This window comes from Pan troglodytes, chromosome 1 (genome assembly GCF_028858775.2).
Source record: "Pan troglodytes isolate AG18354 chromosome 1, NHGRI_mPanTro3-v2.0_pri, whole genome shotgun sequence".
Classification (NCBI taxonomy): Eukaryota; Metazoa; Chordata; class Mammalia; order Primates; family Hominidae; genus Pan; species Pan troglodytes.
The window spans coordinates 190,546,233-190,570,987 of NC_072398.2; the positions used below are offsets into that span (position 1 = coordinate 190,546,233).

Sequence of the window (24,755 nt, forward strand, 5' to 3'; positions counted from 1 at the left end):
GGAAGTGAGGAGCGTCTCCGCCTGACTGCCCATCGTCTGGGATGTGAGGAGCCCCTCTGCCTGGCTGCCCAGTCTGGAAAGTGAGGAGCGTCTCTGCCCGGCCGCCATCCCATCTAGGAAGTGAGGAGCGCCTCTTCCCGGCCGCCATCACATCTGGGAAGTGAGGAGCGTCTCTGCCCGGCCGCCCATCGTCTGAGATGTGGGGAGCACCTCTGCCCTGCCGCCCCGTCCGGGATGTGAGGAGTGTCTCTGCCCGGCCGCCCTGTCTGAGAAGTGAGGAGACCCTCTGCCTGGCAACCGCCCCGTCTGAGAAGTGAGGAGCCCCTCCGCCCGGCAGCCACCCCGTCTGAGAAGTGAGGAGCGTCCTCCCTCCTCGTCTGGGAGGGAGGTGGGGGGGTCAGCCCCCCGCCCGGCCAGCCGCCCCGTCCGGGAGGGAGGTGGGGGGGTCAGCCCCCCGCCCGGCCAGCCGCCCCGTCCGGGAGGGAGGTGGGGGGTCAGCCCCCCGCCCGGCCAGCCGCCCCGTCCGGGAGGGAGGTGGGGGGGTCAGCCCCCCGCCCGGCCAGCCGCCCCGTCCGGGAGGGAGGTGGGGGGATCAGCCCCCCGCCCGGCCAGCCGCCCTGTCCGAGAGGTGAGGGGCGCCTCTGCCCGGCCGCCCCTACCGGGAAGTGAGGAGCCCCTCTGCCCAGCCAGCCGCCCCCTCCGGGAGGGAGGTGGGGGGGTCAGCCCCCCGCCGGGCCAGCCGCCCCGTCGGGGAAGTGAGGGGTGCCTCTGCCCGGCCGCCCCCACTGGGAAGTGAGGAGCCCCTCTGCCCGGCCAGCCGCCCTGTCCGGGAGGGAGGTGGGGGGTCAGCCCCCCGCCCGGCCAGCCGCCCCGTCCGGGAGGGAGGTGGGGGGGGTCAGCCCCCCGCCCGGCCAGCCGCCCCGTCCGGGAGGTGAGGGGCGCTTCTGCCCGGCCGCCCCTACTGGGAAGTGAGGAGCTCCTCTGCCCGGCCACCACCCCATCTGGGAGGTGTACTCAACAGCTCATTGAGAACGGGCCATGAAGACAATGGCGGTTTTGTGGAATAGAAAGGGGGGAAAGGTGGGGAAAAGATTGAGAAATCGGATGGTTGCTGTGTCTGTGTAGAAAGAGGTAGACATGGGAGACTTTTCATTTTGTTCTGTACTAAGAAAAATTCTTCTGCCTTGGGATCCTGTTGATCGGTGACCTTACCCCCAACCCTGTGCTCTCTGAAACATGTGCTGTATCCACTCAGGGTTGAATGGATTAAGGGCGGTGCAAGATGTGCTTTGTTAAACAGATGCTTGAAGGCAGCATGTTCGTTAAGAGTCATCACCACTCCTTAATCTCAAGTACCCAGGGACACAAACACTGCGGAAGGCCGCAGGGTCCTCTGCCTAGGAAAACCAGAGAACTTTGTTCACTTGTTTATCTGCTGACCTTCCCTCCACTATTGTCCTGTGACCCTGCCAAATCCCCCTCTGCGAGAAACACCCAAGAATGATCAATAAAAAAGAAAAAAAAAAAAAAGAAATCTTAAAATCTGGTAGTGTAATCCCTTCAAATTTATTTATTTATTTTGAGACGGAGTTTCACTCTTGTTGCCCAGGCTGGAGTGCAATGGCAACATCTTGGCTCACCACAACCTCCATCTCCCAGGTTCAAGCCATTCTCCTGCCTCAGCCTCTCGAGTAGCTGGGATTATAGGCATGTGCCACCACGCCCAGCTAATTTTGTATTTTTAGTAGAGACGGGGTTTCTCCATGTTGGTCAGGCTGGTCTTGAACTCCTGACCTCAGGTGAACCACCCACCTCAGCCTCCCAAAGTGCTGGGATTACAGGTGTGAGCCACCATGCCTGGCCCAAATTTTTTCTTTCTTTTTCCAAGATTGTCATGGCTAGTCTGGGTCCTTTGTATTTCCATATACATTTTGTAATCAGCTTTTTTTCTTTTTTTTTTTTTTTTTGAGACAGAGTCTCATTCTGTTGCCCAGGCTGGAGTGCAGTGGCACTATCTCAGCTCACTGCAACCTCCGCCTCCCGGGTTCACGCGATTCTCCTGCCCCAGGCGCCCGAGTAGCTGGGATTACATGCACACACCACCACACCCGGCTAATTTTTTGTATTTTTGGTAGAGACAGGGTTTCAGTATGTTGGCCAGACTGGTCTCGAACTCCTGACCTCGTGATCTGCCTGCCTTGGCCTCCCAAAGTGCTGGGATTACAGATGTGAGCCACTGCACCCAGCAAGGAATCAGCTTTTCAATTTCCACACACACATACGAACATATACACACACACACACACACACACACACAAATTGGTGGAGAATTTTCACACACTGATGATGGATTCTTTTTCCATGAAGTTCTATAAATTTGTACTTTGAGGCTTTAAGAATGTATACTGGTTTAGAATGGTAATATTTTCCTTGTGAAATGAACCTTTGATTACTACATATAGTTCTGTCCTCTTTCTATTACAGGGTGAGTACCCCTTATCCAAAATGCTTGGAACCAGAGTGTTTCAGATTTTGGATTTTTTCACATTTAGGAATATTTATATAAACATAATGAGATATCTTGGGAACAGGACCCAAGTCTAAATATAAAATTCATTTATTTCATATACACCCTATACTAATAGACTGAAGGTAATTTTATACAATGTTTTAAATAATTTTGTGCATGAAACAAAGTTTTGATTGTGACCCCATATGAGGTCAGTTGTGGTATTTTTCACTTGTGGTGTCGTGTCAGTGCTGATATTTTGAGCATTTCGGATTTTGCATTTTCAGGCTAAGATGCTCAACCTGTAATGCTTTTTGTCTGAAAGTCTATTTTGAAAATATAAATATAAATGATATAAAGGATCCCCATTTACTTTTGGTTAGCATTTGCCTGATCTTCCTTGTTCCATTCTTATATTTTAAACATTTCCTATTCTTGTATTTTTAGTACTTCAGGAATGACTCAAAGAGACCTTCACTAAAGAAACTTCCAAAGGATATACTTCAGGTGAAGGAAAGTGATCTTAAAGAAAAGTCTGAGATGCCAGAAGGAATGGATTTTATTCTATTTTATTTTATTTTATTTTATTTGAGATAGGGTCTCACTCTGTCACTCAGGCCGGAATGCAGTGGGGAGATCTTGGCTCACTGCAGCCTCGACCTCTGGGCTCAAGCAATCCTCCCACCTTAGCCTCCCAAGGAGCTGGGACCACAGGCACACGCTACCACACTCAGCTAATTTTCTGTAGAGAACAGTTTTCGCCACGATGCCCAGGCTGGTCTCAAACTCCTAAGACTCAAGTGATCGGCCTGCCTCAGCCCCCCAAAGTGCTGGGATTACAGATGTGAACCACTGCACCCTGCTAGGAATGGATTTTGTTTCATTTTATTTTATTATTGTATTTTATTTGGAGACAGAGTCTCACTCTGTCACCCAGGCTGGAGTGCAGTGGCGAGATCTTGGCTCACTGCAACCTCTGCTTCCCAGGTTCAAGTGATTCTCCTGCCTCAGCCTCCCGAGTAACTGGGACTACAGGTGCACGCCACCTCGCCCAGCTAATTTTTGTGGTTTTTTTTGAGACAGAGTCTCAAAAAAATTTTTGTGTCTCAAAAAAAAAAAAAAGTAAAAAGAAAAGCCGATTCCAAAATGTGTATGGAAATACAAAGGACCTAGACTAGCCATGACAATCTTGGAAACCCAACAGGGTTTCACCATGTTGGCCAGCATGGTCTGGATCTCTCGACCTCATGATCTGCCTGCCTCTGCCTCCCAAAGTGCTGGGATTACAGGTTTGAGCCACCGTGCCCAGCCTTTTTTTTTTTTCACCAGGCTGGAGTGCAGTGGGGTGATCTCGGCTCACTGCAACCTCCGCCTCCCAGGTTCAAGCGATTCTCCTGCCTCAGCATCCTGAGTAGCTGGGACTACAGGTGCGCACCATCGCGCCCAGCTAATTTTCATAATTTTTGTAGAGATGGGGTTTCACCCTGTTGGACATAGCCAGGATGTTCTCAATCTCTTGACCTTGTGATCTGCCTGCCTCGGCCTCCCAAAGTGCTAGGATTACAGACCCGACCTTTTTTATGTGTTTACATTTATTTATTTATTTATGAAGGTGTTTCGCTCTTGTTGCCCAGGCTGGAGTGCAATGGCGTGATCTTGGCTCACTGCAACCTCCGTCTCCCGGGTTCCAGCAATTCTCCTGTCTCAGCCTCCCGAGTAGCTGGGACTACAGGTACCTGCCACCACACCTGGCTAATTTTTGTATTTTTAGTAGAGACGGGGTTTCACCATCTTGGCCAGGATGATCTCAAACCTCTGACTTCATGATCCACCCGCCTCGGTCTCCCAAAATGCTGGGATTACAGGCGTGACCACCACACACGGCAATCTGACAATGTCAGTAATCCAACTGTATTTATTCCATCTACATTGTATTTTTTGTATTTAGACTTGTTTCAATCATATGACTTTTCAGTTAAGTTTGGTCCACTTTTCTGAGCTTTTTTTTTTTTAAACAAATAAATTCTTAACCCTGCCTTTTTCTTGGGGGATAGGAGGATGGTTGATATTTTTGCTTATTTGCATTTTCTTATTCTAATTTTTTCCTCTTTATTGGTTTGGAATTTACATACTCTATTTCTATTCTTTTTTTTTTTAATTTTTATTTATTTATTTATTTATTTTTTGAGACGGAGTCTCGCTGTCTCCCAGGCTGGAGTGCAGTGGTGTGATCTCGGCTCACTGCAAGCTCCGCCTCCTGGGTTCACGCCATTCTCCTGCCTCAGCCTCCCGAGTAGCTAGAACTGCAGGTGCCCGGCTAATTTTTTGTATTCTTAGTAGAGACGTGTTTCACCGTGTTAGCCAGGATCTTCTCGATCTCCTGACCTCATGATCTGCCCGCCTCGGCCTCCCAAAGTGCTGGGATTACAGGAGTGAGCCACCGCGCCCGGCTCTATTTCTATTCTTAAGGGTAACCCTTAAGTCTTACCAGGTATATTTAATTTTACAGAGCCTGTTTCTCTACTTTACAACTGCTTCAATTCACCCTTCAACTCGCTATAATCTGGTTTCTGGCGCTACCACTCCAACTGAAGTTTACAGTTTCCAAATGCTAAATTCAGTAGTCCTTTTACCAATCCTTATCTCACTAGATTTTCCTGCTGATTTGATGTTTGTGATCATCCCTTTTTCTAGATATTATAGTTCCTAGGGTTCCTTGACATTGTACTTTCCTAGAGTTTTGTTTTGTTTTGCATAACTTTCTGACTATTCCTCCTCATCCCCGTTCCATCTCCTCTCCTTCTTGGGCCTTTCCTCCTTAGCATCTATTAAAAATAAATATTTCCCCACAAATTGTCCCAGCCCACTGCTGTTATTTTACAAACCCACCCTATGTGATTCCTATCCATCTCCTATGGTATCAATTACCACCCCATGGGCTAACTCACAAATTAATTTCTCCAGCCTGACCTCTGCCTTGAACTTCAGACTCTTAAATCCAATTTCTAGCTGGTCAACCAGACCTGGATATAACACAGGCAATCCAATTTCAACAAGCCTAAAACCAAACTCCTAATTATCTACTTCTTCCCTCCTAGAGAGAAAAGCCAGCTTCTCTTCCTTCTGTAAATTCTTTGACATAATCTAGAAACATGGGAGATTTGACTGCTTCCTCCCTCTCCATCCCACATCTTGTCCAATACTGATACCTCCCAACTCTACCTCCTAAAGCATCTTGTCTAGCCCTCGGCCCACAGTCCGCATTCGGCCCAGGATGGCTTTGAATAAGGACCAACACAAATTCGTAAAACATTATGAGGGCCAGTCGTGGTGGCTCACACCTGTAATCCTAGCACCTTGGGAGGCTGAGGTGGGCGGATTACCTGAGCTCAGGAGTTCAAGATCAGCCTGGGCAACACGGTGAAACCCCGTCTCTACTAATAGTAAATACAAAAGAAATTAGCCGGGTGTGGCGGCATGCACCTGTAGTCTCAGCTACTCGGGAGGCTGAGGCAGAATTGCTTGAACCCGGGAGGCAGAGGTTGCAGTGAGCCAAGAGCCAGCCTGGGTGACAGAGTGAGACTCCATCTCTACAAAACAGGCAAACAAAACAAACAACAAAAAAATTATGATTTTTTTTTTTTTTTAGCTCATCAGATATCACATTTTATCAGTATTTTATGTGTGGCCCAAGACAGTTCTTCTTCCAATGTGGCCCAGGGAAGCCAAAAGATAGGACACTCCTGTCCTAAAGTATTCTTCTGGTTGCTTTTCCCACAAATAGTATTCTATGGCTATTAGATATACCAGAAAAATTGACTCCGTGGTAAAATAAGTGTTGGTAAGTGCTAGAAAACTACGAAAAAAGTCTACTGCAGGACTTTTCAAAGAGATTACTATGTAGATATTATATTCTAGATATGAGGTGATATAACAGTCTTTTCCACGCTTATTTTAGCATTTCTGTGGAACACCTTTTAGCATCTCACATGCCACTTGATCAATCATTAACTGCTATTCTAAGCCCCTCCATTCTCCCCTACCCCTGCCACCACGGCCCTAGGTCAGCTCTTCCCATCTCTGGTTCCCTAGCTCTGGTCTTGCTTCCTCAAACGTGCTGTTCACAGTGATGCAAGAGTGAGCTACCTAAAACTCAAACCTACCAAGTCTCTCCACCACTCATACTTCAGGCTAAACTCCTTCATAGGGTGTGGAAAGGCCCCTGACCCGGTCCAGCTCCACCTCTCCCACAGCACACCACACTCACATCATACCCTAGACATACGTTTGTGCCTCCCAAAATGTTCCATGCTCTTGTAGGTTTCTGTATCTTTATTCACATAACACTATTTGTCTGGAATATTCTTCTCCACACCAATTCACTGGTTAACTGTTACTTCTCCCTTTAAGGCTCAGCTCAAGTGCCACTCTCTTCAGGAAGTTTTCCTGACTGGGCTAAGTTCCCCCTCAGCTCAGCTCCCATAATCCACCTGCATAGGAAATTACAGGCCGGACACAGTGGCTCATGCCTGTAATCCCAGCACTATGGGGGGACGATGTGGGAGGATCACTTGAGCCCAGGAGCTTGAGACCAGCTTGGGCAACATAGGGAGACCCTGTCTCTCCAAAGAAAATTAGCCCAGTGTGGTGGTGCACGCCTTTGGCCCCAGCTACTTGGGGAGGCTGAAGTTGGAGGATAGCTTAAGCCCAGGAGGTCAAGGCTGCAGTGAGCCATGATCACACCACTGCACTCCAGCTTGGGCGACAGAGTGAGACCCTGTCTCAAAAACAAAACGAAAAAAGAAATTATAAATTTGCTGCCCCATGAGACCACGAGCTTCTTAAAAGCAGAAACTATCTCAGATTCATCTATTTATCCTTTCCAAACTCTAAATGCTGATGGGTTCCAAGACTCAGTTCTCTTCTATTTTCTCAAGTGACTTCAACCGGTCTCATGGCTTTACATAACACCCGTACCCTCATGATTCCCAAACTGATGCCCCTAAACTATTTCCAACTCTTTCCAGATCTCTACGGACTGGCTGCTTATTTAGGTCTCAGTCCAAATGTAACCTTCTCCTGACCACTCCATCCAAATGGCCCCGTGCCCACTCTCCCCCCTTGTCTTATACTGTCTGAATTAAATCTATTTGTTTATTATGCATTTCTCCTACCACACTATCCTATGAGATTGGAGAGTTTTTATTCACTGCTTTGTCTCTAGAGCCTAAAACAGTGTTTGGCACATTACTGACACTTATTAAATGTTTGTCAAATGAGCTACTGCCTAACACAGATCTGGCACGTAATACCTGCTAATATCTGAGTGCTTACTAAGTGCCCAGTAGTGTGCTAAATATACCACAGGAACTGCTTCTTACTATCCTAAGTATTACCATTGTCCCCATTTTACCTGGACACAGGAGTTCAGTAATTTGCTCAGGTCCCAGCGTAGGAAGGGATAGGAACACTGGCAGCCTGACCCAGAGCCAACTTTCCTAGTCACTGTGCTGTCCTCCCACTTACATCTTTAAGGACTCAAAGGGTGTACTCAAAGGAAAGAAGGGAGGAAGGGTCCAATAATCACATTTGTTGAGAGCAGAAAAGGAGTCAAAGGGAGAAGGAAACACACTAAAGATGGTCTTCTGCCTTTTGTATTTCGTACTGCCCCCAGGATTGAGTGTCCTAATTCCTGACACTGATACGGAAGGTCCAGTTCTGATAGCTCAGAGAGGGGTGAGTTACCTTTACCAGTCAAAGCTACTGCTCTCTTGGCAGAGAGGAATTTCAACTCACTACTTAATTGCCATGGTATAGGGAAAGAACAAGGGGCTGGAAATCCAGACACTTGGAGGCTACTGCTGGCTCTGCCCAGGGTTCTCTAGTGGACATTTGCCAACCATGTTCTTTCTCCGTGTCTCAGTTTCTCCACCTGTGGGGGGAAAGCATGCCGCTCTGATGTTCTGTGACTCTAGCAGGTGCTGATCTCCAGAGTTCTCTCAGCTCACAGCTCTAGACGCCAGTGGAGAGAGGCCCCCTTTCTGACTGCTGGAGCCTGGGCCTCACCCTTGGGTATGAGAAGTACAGAATTTTCTAAAATACAGGAAGTGAAACAATTGCCTTTGGAAAACAGAAAACCTAAGTGTAACGCACCCTCCTCCAAGAGTGACGCACAGTAATGGCCAAGCAAACAGTCCTTCCCTGCAATATTTATTAAGGAATTTACACATACACAGGAGAAAGGCAGCCAGGAACTGTGGTTCCCACACATGAAATCTTTTAAGCAAAGTTTTCTTGTCTGAATTTTCAAGTGGGGTGAACAATGACTGAGAGGAAAGCTGTCCCGGTCCTCTGCCTCGTACACCTGGGAACGGTGGGGAAACAGAGCACCCTGGATACACAGGCATGAAAGAGTGATCAGCAGACCGGGAGAAGGGAAGGGAGAAAGGGAGTTATCAATGACATGGCGTCTTTTAAACCATAAGAAAAACACAACAGTTTTAGGCTGCTGATAAATTAATTCCTCTCTGTTGTAAACCTAAAACTAAACAAAAATAAAAATACCCAGAGCAGATGGGGAGAGGGTGGGAGGCGGAACACACACTCATACACACACACACACTCACGCACACACACAAGCAGTACACGTTAAGCTCTGCATTCCCACTATAGGGGTTGGTCCTCCAGCCACGGAGCCAGATCCTACTGAAGGCAGGTGGGAGGCGGGAAGGGATGTGTGTCTGTGTGTGGGATCTTCATAAAGTCTTTGGTGCTAATAAAGGCTGACTGAAGCAGAAAGTCCTGAAGCCCCAGATCCAGAAAGCAACTCAGGGTGAAGAGAGTAGTATTTTTGCTCATCCTCATAGGAGGGGGCTTGCCTCACCCCAGGGCTAGGGTCAAACTGACCCAGGACCCAGGGAGTATTTAATTTGATTTCAGTACTTGCTTCATTCCCATAAATCATGAGAACATGATGCTTTTCAAATTTAAACACTTAGAAACAGCTTATTAACACATATAGAAGGACCTCTAAGCTTTCCCCTGTTTGCCTAATACACAACACCCACAGACCCTTCTGAGAGTCTGACAGGAGCTTTAACCTTGAGGGAAGGGACTCAAAGGTGTGCACATTTCTCCCACAGTTTAAGTGCCTTCTGCCAACAACTTCTAAGGTGCTGGTGCCAGGAGAGGACTGGGGAGGACGTTGGGATGGCTATGGGGCATGTACAACATAAAGCAACAGAGAGGTCTTCATGTTTGGGAAGTGGCTGGGCAGGATGCCAAACCCCAAATGACTTATTGAGCAATTTCTAAACCAAACAGAGAGGTAGGAAAAGAGGATGGGGGTCAGGGGTGGAGGCTGTGGAAAGGGGAGAGCGAGGGCTGAAGAGAATGGCAGCCATACAGGTGTTTTGTTTTTATTTCCACATCTGAGGACTGAGAGTCTGATTTGCTGCCTGTCCATTTCCGCCACTCATTGACTGTCCATAGTTCATCATGCCATTGGCTCCATAGAAGTTCATCCCAGCCATCTGCTGGGTCATCTGAAAGGGAGAGAGGAGACTTTCAGACCAGGCTGTGGGCATTCCGCCAATTAGTGCAAAAGGCAGGGTGGGAGTCCCTTTCTCTGCCAGGATGGGGAGAATGAGACAAAGGGAAACTCTGTTATGGACAGTAAACCCTGGACCTTAGCAGTCAGATCATTTCAAGGCCACGTACGTGAATGACTTTTTGGGAGTGCAATGCTGACGGAGACTAAAGCTCAGGGAGGGAAAGAAGGCATCCTGGCATCTGGATCTAGTCGACAGAAAATCAGCATGAGTTCCTCTCTTTTTCCTTTCCAGTCCCTCCTCCTAAATAGAAGGGGCCTATTGTTAACTTGCCTGGCCAATCCTAAAAGCTGAAAGGAAAGCCCCCTCCCCAGTGCTCCCGCCTCATCTTCAGCACAGCTATTACTGTCAGTGTCAGGGAAAGCGCTTGAGCAGGCTTGCTCGTTTGCAGAAGGGGGAAAAAAAGGAACTGGACTGTTCAGAATGAACAAAGGCGGTGGGGGGGGGGGGGGCGGGGGAAGACTAATGTGTCTTCAGTGTATAAGAAGGGAAGGAGCTGGGAGAAAACAGTCAGTGGAATAAGGCCTGGGGCAGGATGGGGCGGGGGTCCTTCATGAATCTGATGGAAAGACTGGCCCCTAGCAGTGAACAGAAAAATACTTTATGGAGAAAAATGCCTTGAATTTCCTAAGCCTAGTACATTTTCTATATAAGTTATTTTTCTTTAGGAGAAACTATTATTTTCTTGTACCAACTTTTAAAGTAAATTTCAAACTGACATAAAAGTTGAAACAATAGTACAATAAAACCCATGTATCTTCTTCCTTAAATTCACCAACTGTTAACATTTGCCATATTTTCTCTCCTCCCTATAAAAAAACTTACATTTTTTTGATGAGTATCAAAAGTTGCAGATTAAAAAAAAAAAAAAAAAGCTGCAGCTATCACGACATTTCATTCCTAAGTCAGGAGGCACCTCATAAGAATGAACACTTTAACAGAACCACAAAACAATGAACACGCTCAAGAATTTCAACATTAACACCATATTCTAATGTACATGGCATTTCATTTTCAGATCTCTGTAGTCTCCTTTAATCTAGAACAGTTTCCCTAACACTTCCTTCCATTTCTTCCTGACACGGACATTTTTAAGAACCCAGGACAGTTATTTTGTAGCATACCCCTCAATTTGGATTCATCTCATGTTTTCTCATAATTGGATCCAGGTTCAATATTTTTGGCAAGATTCTATGGAGGTGACACATGTCTTTCTTAGTACAAAATATCAGGAAGCATATGACATTACTTTGTTCCTCTGTCAGTAATTTTATGTTTGATCACTTGGCTGAGGTAGTGGCTATATTTCTTTCATTATAATTAATAAATAATCTGAAGGGCATTTCTTTGCAAATGTGTCAATCCTTTGCTCTTTTTACAATTACTGTCATTCTTCTGTAAAGAAGGCTTTTCCTCCCTCCATTCCACACCTGGTTTTTAAAAAATATCACCGTGGACTCATGGTTTTGTTTTGTTTTTTCCACTCAGTGTGTCATAATCCATTACTGTTGTTACTCTTTTTGATGTTCACATTGTCTCACATTTGGCCAGTCAGAGCCACTGGAAGTCGGCTCATGCGTCCCTCTGACATATTCCCATCAGACTTATAGCATTCCATTACTTATATAAATAAAAACGAAACAATGAAAATAAGTGAATTAAAATCTCCACTATGAAAGCTAGAAAATAACAAAGTAAACCCATAGAAAGCCTATGGAAATTGAGGTAGAAAACAGAAAAATGTAGCACCAATAAATCGAAATCCTGGTTCTTTGAAAAAAATTAACGAGACTGCTAGGCATAACTTTTGATAAATTTGAAAACCTTGGCGAAATGGAAAATCTAGGTAAATATAGTTTTCCAAAATTGACTTCCATAGAAGAAACAGAGAAAAGTATCAAAGATTTGCTACAAAAAAAGCAATAGTGCCCACAAACTTCACATGGGAATTCCACAAAACCTTCAAAGACCAGAGCTACATAAGTTATTCTGGACCACAGAGAAACAAAAACACAAAAGTACTTCTTATAAATAAGTATAACCCTGATAAAGATAGCTATACATGCACATGTGCAGTACACATGCACCATACCACCTCTCTGGGGTTCCTTTGCCTGTCTCTTGGTTTTCATATTAAATCACTTTGTATTTCTTTGTACCTAGTGCAAAACTAGTGTTGCTTTGTGAGCCAATTTGAACATCATTTTCTTTTGATAGAAGAGTTGCCTACTGATATGACTGGTATGTTTGGTCTCAATTCCATCATATTAGATTTTTACTGTGTTTATTGTATTTGCTGCACTTTGTAGTCTGTTTTTAAAAATTCTCAGCTGGGCGCAGTGGCTCATGCCTGTAATCCCAGCACTTTGGGAGGCCAAGGCGGGTGGATCACCTGAGGTCAGGAGTTTGAGACTAGCCTGGCCAACATGGTGAAACCCCGTCTCTACTAAAAAATACCAAAAAAATTAACCGGGTGTGGTGGTGGGTGCCTGTAATCCCAGCTACTCGGGAGGCTGACACAGGAGAATCACTTGAACCCAGGAGGCGGAGGTTGCAGTGAGCCAAGATTGTGCCACTGCACTCCAGCCTGGGTGACAGAGTGAGACTCTGTCTCAAAAAAAAAAAAAGAAAGGAAGAAAATTATCTTGGTATTCAGAACATTTCACGTGTTTGTTCTAGTGATTACCTTTATAGTAATACTTTTTAGCAATGTCCTTGGTCTCCTTTTTCCTTATTCAAGCTTCCGTGATTTGGTTTGTCAGCTTATTACATCCTTCGATTTCTACTTATTTCCCATACAATATTTATTATTCAACTTTTCTCCCTCCTCCTTCCATTATTTTCAGTTGTATTTGTTTGTCAGAATATAATGTATATTCTGCAACGCTTGTCACCACCTTTGTTTTAGTCTTAGATTCTCAATTAAACATTCAATTCTCACCATCAGTTCTTTTGCCAAAAATGAAAATGACCCCAGTCATCTCTTAGGTGGATGAAGCTTATCTTCTGTTAGATTCCCCAGGAAAGTCTTGTAAGTGTGATATTCTCTGAGTTCTTGCATATTTATTTTTTACAGCCTTGATACCTGAAGGATAGCTTGGCTGGCTTGGTTGTAAAATGCTTGTTGTGTCTTGCATACACTTGAATGTCTTTAAAATACTACTCTCCTTGTTGTTCTTTTTGTATTTTGTTACTAGGAAGTCTGATGTCAACCTGGGTATTTTTTGTTTGTTCTAAGTCACAGATTTTTGTGGGTAGGAGGTATGGAAAAGGTTGGACCCCTAAACATTTTGAATGTTCTTTAAAGTCTGTAGATTTGCTGGAATATGTTTTAAAGTTGACTGTTCTGGGTCAATTTTCCCAGATACACAGTGGGCTCTTTCCATATTATATCCAAGTCTTTTATTTCTAGAATGTTTTCTGGTGTTAAACACATTAATACTGTCCCATATTTTATTTATTTTGTCTTTATTTCTTTGGGCATCTCCAAATATATGTAAGTTTTCTTTGCCTAACTTCCATATTAATTTCCATCTGATTCTTTTTACTCCTTTCTATATTTAGTTTTCATTCTCTTAGCTGTTTCATGCCTTTCCTCAATGCCAAATATATTTTCAGCTCAATCTACTGTTCTTTAGCTAACTTGTAATTGAGTCTTTACATGAAAATTTTGGCTTTTTCTTCCATTTCTTTTCTGAGTTTAGTAAACTTTCATTTCACAGCATGCAGTTTTTTATCCATTTTGGCTTTAAGTTTTTGAATTTCTGATTTAAGGTGTTTTGTCTTATCTGCAAATGTTTAAGGACATTTAATTCAGGTTGGTAGATTGTGTAACAATTTTCTTCTGCTTCATGACTGTTGTTTGAGGGAGAATATTCATTACGTGAAATGTTTTGATTTTCATTTTCTATTTTCTTCTTGTAGTAGCTGTGTACAAATGTCAGCTGCCATGTTTGGTTCATTTTGTAAGGTCTTATTTTTTTCTCAATCAGCAATAATAGGTGTGAAGGTTTGGGGAGGCTTACTAAATTTCTTAGATTAAGAGCACCATCTTTTATTAGTGAAGTGGTTATTTTGGAAGAGGGAAGAAGGTGTATATTTGATTTTGTGATTCTCATTCCCATTTCTCGTGTCTTTCTTTCCCTTCACCACCAGTCCCCTAAAGGGTACCTCCTCCTTTTAGGCCATGCCCATCTCCCCGAGAAGCAATGCTTTCCCAAGGTTGCTACCTATATTCCTATATATCTGAAGTCTCTTATTTTTGATCCTCCAAGTAAACAGAGTTCTAATCTACCACATCTCAGACCTGTTCTCAGTACATCTTTGATGAGGGTAGGTCCTTCTCCTTCTGGGGGGTTACTTTATCTGTGGTATTATTGCTAGGCCCCTGCTCCATCTTCTCTTTTTACAGTCTCCTCTGTGATGCTGGCTCCGCTGGATTTGGTGTTTACATGCCCATTGCCATGCCATTTGAACCTTGCAGTATTCTGTCTACCAAATGAGATTGTTGTGAGAATATCTGCATTCATTGTTTGTACAGGGTTTCTTTGTGTGTTTGTTTTTGCTTTTGAGAATGTGTGGAGAGATTCAGATTTAGGCAGTTGGGCTTATTCTACAGGAGCCCAGAACTCCTCAGAAAGTCTGACTTTAGACAGACCTTCTAGGAAAAAAAAAAAAAAAAAAAAGGCAAACCTAACAATGTCTCTTGCATTATCTCATCTACATGGAAAGGATTCAAAGGATAGTGGAGAGGTACAAACTGAGAAAAACTTGAGGAAGGCTCAAAACTCTTGCTGCAAGTAAAATGGGGTAGCTTACCTGAGTAAGGTTCCACTGCAGCTGCTGAGCTGGCTGGACCCCATACACAGTCTGGGGCATAGCTGCCATGCCTGCCATGTAGCCAGCCTGCTGGGTGGTCATCATTCCATTCGGCACACCCATCATTGATGCCTGCATGCCACCCATATAGCCTGCAGGCATGGCCATGGGGGCAACCATCCCAGAAGCTCCTGGCTGAGCAACCATGCCGACTGGTGGAGGCATCATGCTCCCCATTATGCTGTTAGGAGGTGTAACCCCGGGGAAGCTGGGGTAGGCTGTGGGATATGCCATCTGAGCAGGAGCCATGAACATTGCTGCCAAGAAAACACACATACAGGTCGGTTAAAGAGGGAAAAACATAAAGTCAGCCCGAACTCTCCCTGGCTACCCCTTTCCAGCTGTAATTTCTCAGGATTACTCTACTCACAATGCTCTTTACACAGCAAAGTAGTTAGAGTCCCTACGAGGCCTGCTATAGCTTACCAATGGGCTGCTGACCGAGCCATTTTCCCTTTAGGGTCCAGATCCAGACCTTGAGCTAGACTTCACCGAATTGTGACCCCAGACTCCACAGAAGTATGACTCTGAGTTACATTAATTTCCATCTGCTGATACGTTGGTCATGTTCAGATTTGTTTGGTGTATGACATCCTGGCCCCCAAAGCAACTGTCCTCTGTCACAATAAATAATTCCTGCATGGAAGCCCTCATGTCTCTATCTGGCACATGGCCATGACACCCATGAAATCTACCTTGAGTAGGCATTTGAGGCGTCTGGGATCCATACAGTGAAAGAATGGAGTCTTTAGAGAGCTGTTTCTTGCCTATTTCTTCTGATTTGCTCCCTGGCTCCGGAAACAGGTTCAGGTTTTCAGGAACAGAGCCGGCACTCCCTGCAGTTGGCATGGAACCTACAACCTTAGGGCAAAGAGGGCAGGGGGAGAATTGAAATGGTTCTCATGGGGGTCTCTTTAAGGGTCTCCCTTCCCTCTCTGCTGCTCCTAACATCTGCAATAAGAATTCATGGCTCAAGTTAATAGCTTCCTAACATTTTTACATTCAACTATCTGAACACACCTGATAATTAAGCTCTGTTACAATTCTTTCCTTTCACCAAAACATGTGATTTGGTAGGAACAAACAAACGAAACAACCCACAAATGATGCAGCAGAGGGAACTGAGTTTAGACCTCAGTGTAGCCATTTACTAGTATAACCACAGGCTAGTCACATAACTTTTACGAACTAATGTCTCCACATCTGTAAAATTTCCACTTTGCAGGTTTGTGGTGAAGGAGTGAAATTATTAATGAAATATACAAAATGATATACAAAAACCACCTCACACTGTGCCTGAGACATAGCAGGCGTTTCACGAATGGTAGCCATTAAAGGTTTCAAGTCTTTCCTACCTACAATTTTCTGGCAGTAACTCAGGCCGAGGAGCTAGCCTCAAGTATCAGCCTTCACAGTATCACACACTTTCCAGAGAGGCAACTCAAATGGCCCACCCTTTTTGAGCAGGAGAAAAAATGGCATGAACAGCAATCTTAGACTGTGACAGAAATGACACAATGTTAAGGGAAGAATGAAGAATCAAGAAAACCAAAGTCCAACTCCACCAAGGAAGCATGATGTGGTTCCATGATTAAGATATCAAAATCACCCATTTCAGAATGTTCTTTAATCCCGAGGAGCCCACAAGACTCACCTTTCTGGAACCCGAAGAAGAAGGGGATGGAACAGAGGCCAACAGATCTAAATCCTTCTCTAGGGTATTGCTGGTCTTACTATTTGCAATGGAGCAGGCCACAGGAGCATCTAGAAAGAGAGATCGAAGTTAAGATGCAGCACTGCTTATTAAGCCCATGCCTTCCTTCTATTCTAGACAAAAAGAAAAGGTGGCCCATAAGCTCATGGACCTAGAAATCTAGACTTCTGGAACCATCTAGCATGGACGGGGCTTCTCAAAAGAGGCTTCACCCCACATTCCCAGAGTGCTCTGGGGAAGCCTGTAGCCCAGCCATCAGGCACAGGGCAGCAGACGCCCAGGCCTGAAGGGTATTTCAGCACCACAGTTGGGGGCTGGCTGGCTCCCTTCTGGCTATTTGAAGGGCAAGGTATGGAGGAGGGTTCATTTTCAGAGAGCAAGGAAAGGTACAGAAATTAGAAGCCTAAGTAGCCAATAACCTCAATCAGCAGAAGCGGATGGAAACAAAGTGCAACCATCAGTGCTGTGAAAGGCAGACAACGGGCTTTCTTTCTGAAAGGGCAGAATCACTAGTTCAGGATTTCAAAGGTTTGGAGAAAAATGACCACAGGCCATCTCAGAAACAGGCTGCATCTGAAAAATGAAAGGAATGGGGGCAGGGAGTGGAGTACAGGGAATTGACATGAGGCTCAAAGGTGCTGTTTAGCAAAACTGCTAACATTTATGGAGGGCTCAGTATGTGCCAGGCATGGGGCTAAGAGCTTTAGAGGCATTATCTCATTTAATCCTTCCAACAACACCTTTGAAGTAGAGACTCATTCTCACTGCACGGATTAGGAAAGCAACATTCAGAGGTTAAGTAAACTACCCATGGTCACACAGACAGTAAGTAACACAGAGCGACACTGGCTCCAAAGGCCATGCTCTTAACCACTACACCACACTGTCGCTCTGAAAAGTGTCACAGTAAACACTTCCTTAGAGCAACTACTCAGATGTAAAACAGATCAGGAAGAATGTGAGATAACAGTCTTAGCAATGAAGACAAAACTGGAGAACCCCATCTCTACCTATCTTCCAGGGTCACTGAGAATTTATCAAAATTTGTAAGAACATGGAAGCTGAAAAGTCCAACTCTTACCAAGGCCCAACAAATCCATGACAGGCGCTGTGGATTTCGGGGAGCTTTTCCGAGGTAGCTGTGGGTCTTCTTTTTTCTGTGGCTAAGGTGAAAATATGTTATAGAAAGAAATAAGCAGGTGGTTTTGAACTCTTTTCCCATCTCCACTGTAAAGCCACGGTATTCTTGTGGGTAGGGCTGCTGTTATTCAAAGAGAGTTACCAAAGAAACAAAACTCAGGAAGTATTAGGTGAAAGAATCAAGTCAGGAGGCAGAAGTGCATAAACCAAACCTAAAGTGAAAAACAAAGATATCGCCTGTGATTGTCTGGCCTCCTAAAGAGACAGATCTTTCTGAAACCAAGACAACCACAGAACAGGGGATCCAACAGAAGCAGCAGTTTTTGGTCCCAGGAAAAGCCAAGAATAAAGGTAGGTATCTGATGGTACAAGAGCCAAGAGCCAACAAATCTCCCAGTGGTTAGAAAACCTTTTACTTTAACACCAAAAGGGAGGTTGGTTTAAAGATTACCTAATTCACTCTGCCAGTATCACTAGTGATTGTGTCCACAGACAATGTGTTTCAGAACGATGATAAAAGACTCTTCCTTAAGCAATAGTAAGTAAAGTCCTCTCTCCCAAGATTCCAAGTTTTTATGTTAGAGATTCTACTACTACAGCCACAATATGTCCTGTGGAAAAAGAAGGGTGTCTGTTTCAACATGACAAAGCAAGAACATAAGAAGGGATCATTTAAAATGGACTAATATGGCCTCACTTCTGGACTGTTCTTCACTGAAATCAGAAAATGGGATACAGAAGGTCTAACAAGAGAAGGACTAATGTGGAAATAGCATCTGCTCAGATGGTGTCCCTCAGCCTTGGCATTCTGGCTTGGAATGTGCCTCTTGCTTAGATGGAACAGATGCATTTCCTGAGTTCTCACCTGGCCCCAAAGAGAAGCCCTTACAGAGCAGATTTAGGCAGCAACTGGTAATGAGAGAGCAGAAATGATAGCAGGCAGTCCAATCCAGATGCAGAACCCTTTAGCCCCAGCTGTGATGGTGCAATGGTACTCACCACGAGACCTCCTACTTTCCCTTTCACAAATATACACATACCTGAGGCTGTCCATACAGTGCAAATACTTCCCAACTTACCATTTTCACCTTCTCAAAAACAACAGGTTCCAATTTTTTTTCTGGAACTGGTTCGCTCCCTCTTTTCCACTTGTCATCTTTTTCTTTCTATAATGATTTAACAAGACAAAGAACACAGGGCCCAAGGTGACTAATAGTTGGATAAATCATAATTCCAAGTGTCCGAAAAGGACACCTCCAATCCCTATTGATTCTGACGTAAGTGTCTGACAAGCTTGGGGGGCGGTGTCTTGGTGTGGAGCATGAGAGTTGACCTCTTCCACATTAGCCTCAATGCTGTACGAGGCGTCTTCCAAACACCTTAGGCGCCCGCCCTCCTAACCCACTCATGACTGTTGACATTTGCAGTCGAGGCTATGTACAGACGCTCAAACATTTTACCAGTATGCTGCCCATCTGTGCCCCAAATTTAATTTGCCCATGCTTTGAGAGGTCTCCCCTCATGTCGGTATACTAGTGAATAAGTTCATCTTACTCAGCTTATGTCCTTTGTGATATCATAAATTCAATCATAGGTCCTCTCAATATCCATTTTTTTAACAGTCAGAAAATAAACCTTAATTTCAAGTTTACAGATTAGAAGAACAAAAATTAAGTTTTAAAATCAAATAAACATCTAAATGTAAAACAAAACCACAAAGTAACCTTAAGAATACAGAGTATAGCATACATATGAAAAACATGTTTGGTCTTGCCAGTGATGAAAAATGCAATTTAAAATGCACTTTATGCAGGGAGAAAGATCTTTCTATAATGGTGGGAGGGATGAAGTGAAACCAGTACTCTTATACAATGCTGAGAAGAGAGAGTAAAATGGTACAAATTCTGGAAAGTATATTGGCAAAACTAGGAAGAGACAAATGTTGAAATCCTTTGACCTAGATGATACCATATCTTGTAATGTATCTTACGAAAATAGTCCAAAATATGAAAAAGGTTAAATGCACCAAGTTCACCCCAGAATTATTTATGCTAAAAAAAACTTAAATAACATTTATGCCACAGAAGGGAAATGGTAAAATAAATTATTACTTTCAGTGATTTAGCTACTCACTGAAAGATGATGCAACAATTAAAAATTATAAACACTATATAAGCAACACAGAAATATATGTTAAGTGGAATGAAGGCACGAGAAGTCTACATAACTGTATTATAATTATGCCTCCAAAAAGAAACTATTTAGAGAAAAAGGGGAACACACCAAGAAGATAATTATTAGCAAAGATAGTGAGAGTATGTATGGATATTTCACTTTAATTTTCATTTTCTCTAAAATAATTTTATAATCAATACATGCAGCTGTTTTTTTCATACAAAGTGTATGTCTTTAACACAGACATTTCATTTAAGTTAAAAATGTTTTATCTGTCCATTATAAAAAGAATAGTTTTTAACAAAGCCAGTTTCTTTTCATTTGATATTAAACGTCTTCACTTAGCAAATACTAATTATTGGCATAAAAATCTTCACAAAATATGAAAAAAATCTAAGTACATTAAATAACAAATTCTGAAATAGCTTTTTGGTAAATGGGAGGTTATTTCCTTCCTAAGAAAAACATCCGGTAACTGGGCTTGCTTTCATGGGTACAGTATACCAGCAACGAAATCATGAATACCCTGAGGGCAGAGCTGCTGTTTCCACAATAGCTGTGTACAAATAGCAACTCTACTCCTTCGTCATCTGAATTATCTCAGATACCCTTTTCTGACCTCATCTGAGTTCATATCTTTAGGTACAATGAACAGAGCTGGGCAGACAGACCACAGTTTTCTACAAATAAAACGAAATGTGTATGCTTGGGTTCTAAACTGTTTTTGATGATGCCATTGCAAGCTGTAGCTGCACACTGGGTTCTTTCTTGGCACAGATATGATACTGACAAGTCCCTTTTCTGGATAACTGCAAGGTAAGAGTCCTTCATACACAGTTGAGAAGGAATCATTTTTACCTAACTATATGTATTACCTTACACTTACTTGCCTGTGTTGAAATTCACCTACCAGTTAATGCCCCTTTCACACAGCTTCATAAGATCAGCCTGAAGTGGATTCCAATTAGCTTAACTTTTAATTACCCAGAAGGGCTTGGAGCTCAGTGCAAACAGTGATTTCACTGGCTATTATATCATTATTACATAACTAGAATAGATGATAGATACGTAGGACCTGCACTGGAGGTGGAGAATCCCTTACTCTCAATACTTCTGTGACTAGATAAATAGCCAATTATTCCTAAGAGAATTTTCTGTAGAATCTTGTCAAAGGTTATTTAAAGGTCTAAATAGTCATATCTATTGGTTCTCCATTAGCTGTCATTAGTTAGGCATATTTTCCTCTTTCAGAAACCATGCTGTCTGTCCCCCTGTGTGTTATATTTGTCCTAGTTATCATATACTGTATTGCAGATTCTAAACATGCCTAGCATGGAATGTGTCCTTGGCAACTGGTAGTCAGTCTCCCTCTGAAACCCTTCTCAGAAACAAGGGTCCCATTGGCAATCAGTCCAACACACTGGTTATCAGCAGGTAATGCTGGAAATATACATTGGTCAAACTGAAGGAAACTCTGGTGATTTAATTACACCTACTTTTGTTGATTTCATTTACAGGAAAAAAGTATATATGTGTGTATATATCTATGTAGATAGATATATCTGTAGTACATATACACATATACTGTTTTATTTGATCTAGTATATGCAACATGTCCATCCCAAGAAATAATTCAAAACTGGGAATCATCACTAACACCTTCTAACTACAGATTAAGGCAAGAATTCACTGATAGGCAGAAGTTTGTTTCTGCCTCATGGTCTTGACTCAGTAACTGGCACTTTTTACTTTTGCTTAAAAATTTATATTGAGACAGGGTCAAACTCCGTTGCCTAGACTGGAATGAAGTGGTGCAATCACAGCTCACTGCAGCCTCAACCTCCCTGGCTCACGTAATCCTCCCACCTCAGCCTCCCAAGTAGCTGGTTATTACAGGCATGTATACCACCATGCCTGGCTAATTTTTAAATTTTTTGTAGAGATGGGGGTCTTTCTTTGTTGCCCAGGCTGGTCTTAAACTTCTAGGTTCAAGTGATCCTCCCACCTCAGCCTCCCAAAGTGATGGGATTAGGGGATGAGCCACCACACCTGGTCTACTTTTGCATTTTTTAAAAGATGGTTTTGGAGTGTTTTGGTAGCAGTTCTTCAACGTGTTCTCTGGCCTGATTTAATAAGCACATTACTTATTATGGACAAAACTTGAAAGATGTATAACCAACCCTAAAGGCATTGATGTCCAGACTTCGGTCCATGTATTTCTTCTTCTCATATTTGTCTCGAATAAATCCTTCAACAGCTCTGCAAAAAGCTTATTAAGGATGAATCCAACAAGCCTCTCAAACAGCAAGAAGATAAAAGGTCAATTGTGTTCCACGGAGCATTGTTCTCCTCCTTCCCTCTTGCCTGGTTTCCCCACATGGCTCCTGCCTCTTCATATGCAATTTCTCTGACCAAAACCTTAAAATGCCTCCTTCACAGTTAAAGCAGGGAATCATTACTTCCTATGCTTTCCCTTCAGCGTGATGATAGCAGCAAGTGGAATTAATCTTCAAACTGACATTAGAGGCTGTCTGTGGCTGTTCTAGAATATAGGTAAAGCAGTCAAATGTCTATTTTAAAGCACTTAGGTCAATAGGCCTCAAACAAAGGCACGTAAGTACCCCTTAAAAACATAAACTCTTGTGCCCCACTGCCAAATTCTGACCAGTGGGTCTTCTGCAAGGCCCCAAATCTGCATTTAACAGATTCCACCTGAACCCATTAAAAAAAAAAGAACCTTAACAAGATGATCTACAAACTACATTTTGAGAAGCACTGCCTTTAAGGGATTTGGTTTTGTGTCCTAGGTGCTATGCTCTGTTGAACAGATGGTGGAAGAAAGTTATTGGTTATTGACAAACTGGTAAACAACAGTTAATTCTTTCACCCAAGACATAAAAAGATGATAAAAATGAATGGCAATTTTGCTGACTGCCAGGGTTAACAGAGCACAATGAACTGCTCTTTTTAATCAAACAATAGTTTCAGAGATCCAAAATAAACTAGTGGAGATGTAACTTTATGGAAGAATTCACAGTGAAATCACTGCAGTCTTAATTCCAGAGTGAGTCTTCTTCAAGTGACACCGTATGACAATTCCAACATTCACAAATACATGTGCTTTTTGTGCACCTTGATTGCAGGACAGAGGACAAGCAAGGACACTGACTAATCCACATAGAGATGACCCAGTCACATTACAGGACTGGAGTCTTGTCTGACTCTCCCCAAGCATCAAAATACCACTCAGCCTTCTAAGTTGCTCCAGAAAAGATACGGGTCTATCTGAGGTCGCCGAAAGGTCTCAGGAAGATAGGCTTCATAAAGTCGGTTTGCCTTTCCATTTCCCATCTCTTGCATGCACTGTGACCAAAGAGAATGTAGAAACATGGAACGTCAGATCAAGAAAGAACTGAAAAACTTCTCACCCAATTCCACTACTGTACAATTGAAGAACCAACCTAGAGAGTGTCAGAACCAACATTTAAACTTGTGTATTCTGATTTCCAATTCATGATTCCCTCTACCTTACTAGGATTTCCCAATCATTTGCCCCAAGCTGTCTTTCCCCTACTCCATAGGTTCCTTTTACTGAAATATTTGTGTACCAAGATACATTTAATTCAGTAATAAATCAAGATCTCATTTGAAACTCTTAGATACACAGCTACCAATTAAAATGTCTACTTGGCAGGCAATGATCAGTGTTATCATTCTGAGTTTATACTATTAATCAATTCCAATAAATGTGTTTCCCATTAGGCTTTTAAGTAGACTCCTTAACACTTGTGAGGGATAAATCCCAAGAGCTTTTTAAATCTCCAAATTCCCGAATATCTCCACGGCATATAATTTCCTTCATAAAACAGAGTAAAGTGTAACTGAAAAATGTAACTCACCTTTTTAGACCTTTAATACATCTATAAATACAATCTAAAGCAATTTCTAAAGTCATTTTCTGGTTAAGCGTAACCTCTGATTTCCATTACCAATTTTAGCAACTGGATTTGGGGGGCGGGGGGCTTCCCTTTTACTCCCAAGAAAGAAAAAAATTGAAATTAAAGTGTTTCAGTGTAGGAAGAGAATAAAAAATAATGAAGCTATATCAAGGTACAGCTTTTAGGCCAGCCAGACTCATTAACTTAGGAGTCTCACTCCAAGCCCACCAAGCTAACAGCATGCAAGATTCATGTATGCATTCCAGCTGTTACAGCTTTTTAAAGATGATAACAATAAATATAATATATACGTTGTCTTGTTTAATATACTTTTAAGGTTAATTATGTTTAAATTTATTTAAAATTTTTGAAATTTTAAATGTTATCTAATTCCACGTTTGTGTCTAAAAATATCAGAAATGATGAGTTTACAAAAATGGATACATTTTAATATTATGTACCATTAAAATATTTTCTCTGTCTAAAAAAAAAGATTCATGTATGCATTTTAGCAATAAAATTTTTCCATAAGTCTGTGATTTGGAGGTTTTTTTAAAAAGTGAATTTTTATTTATTTATTTTTTTGAGACAGGGTCTCACTCTATTGCTCCGGCTAGAGTGCAATGGCATGATCATGACTAACTGCAGCTTCAACTTCTGGGCTCAAGCAATCCTCCCACCTCAGCTCCCCAAACTGCTGGGATTACAGGTACGTACCACCAGGCCCAGCTAATTTTTTAATTCTTTATTTTGTAGAGACAGGTGTCTCACTCTGTTGCCCAGGCTGGTCT

The 24,755-nt window shown here is 43.0% G+C and overlaps 1 protein-coding gene across 5 annotated transcripts in view; it reads right to left on the minus strand.

Annotated features, from left to right (window-relative positions):
* Window positions 1–8,702: 8,702 nt before the first annotated feature.
* SMAP2 (small ArfGAP2) overlaps window positions 8,703–24,755 on the minus strand; it is a 49,788-nt gene continuing 33,735 nt past the window's right edge. For all 5 annotated transcript variants that reach the window (XM_016959861.3, XM_063782182.1, XM_054681799.2 and 2 more), the window contains 8 exons: window positions 23,304–23,389; window positions 22,207–22,285; window positions 18,931–19,017; window positions 17,793–17,874; window positions 16,652–16,761; window positions 15,693–15,858; window positions 14,938–15,254; window positions 8,703–10,053 (listed from right to left, as the gene is read on the minus strand). In XM_016959861.3, the coding sequence (XP_016815350.1) occupies window positions 9,928–10,053; window positions 14,938–15,254; window positions 15,693–15,858; window positions 16,652–16,761; window positions 17,793–17,874; window positions 18,931–19,017; window positions 22,207–22,285; window positions 23,304–23,389 (1,053 nt within the window). In that variant the 3' untranslated portion in view covers window positions 8,703–9,927. The remainder of the gene's footprint in view (window positions 10,054–14,937; window positions 15,255–15,692; window positions 15,859–16,651; window positions 16,762–17,792; window positions 17,875–18,930; window positions 19,018–22,206; window positions 22,286–23,303; window positions 23,390–24,755) is intronic.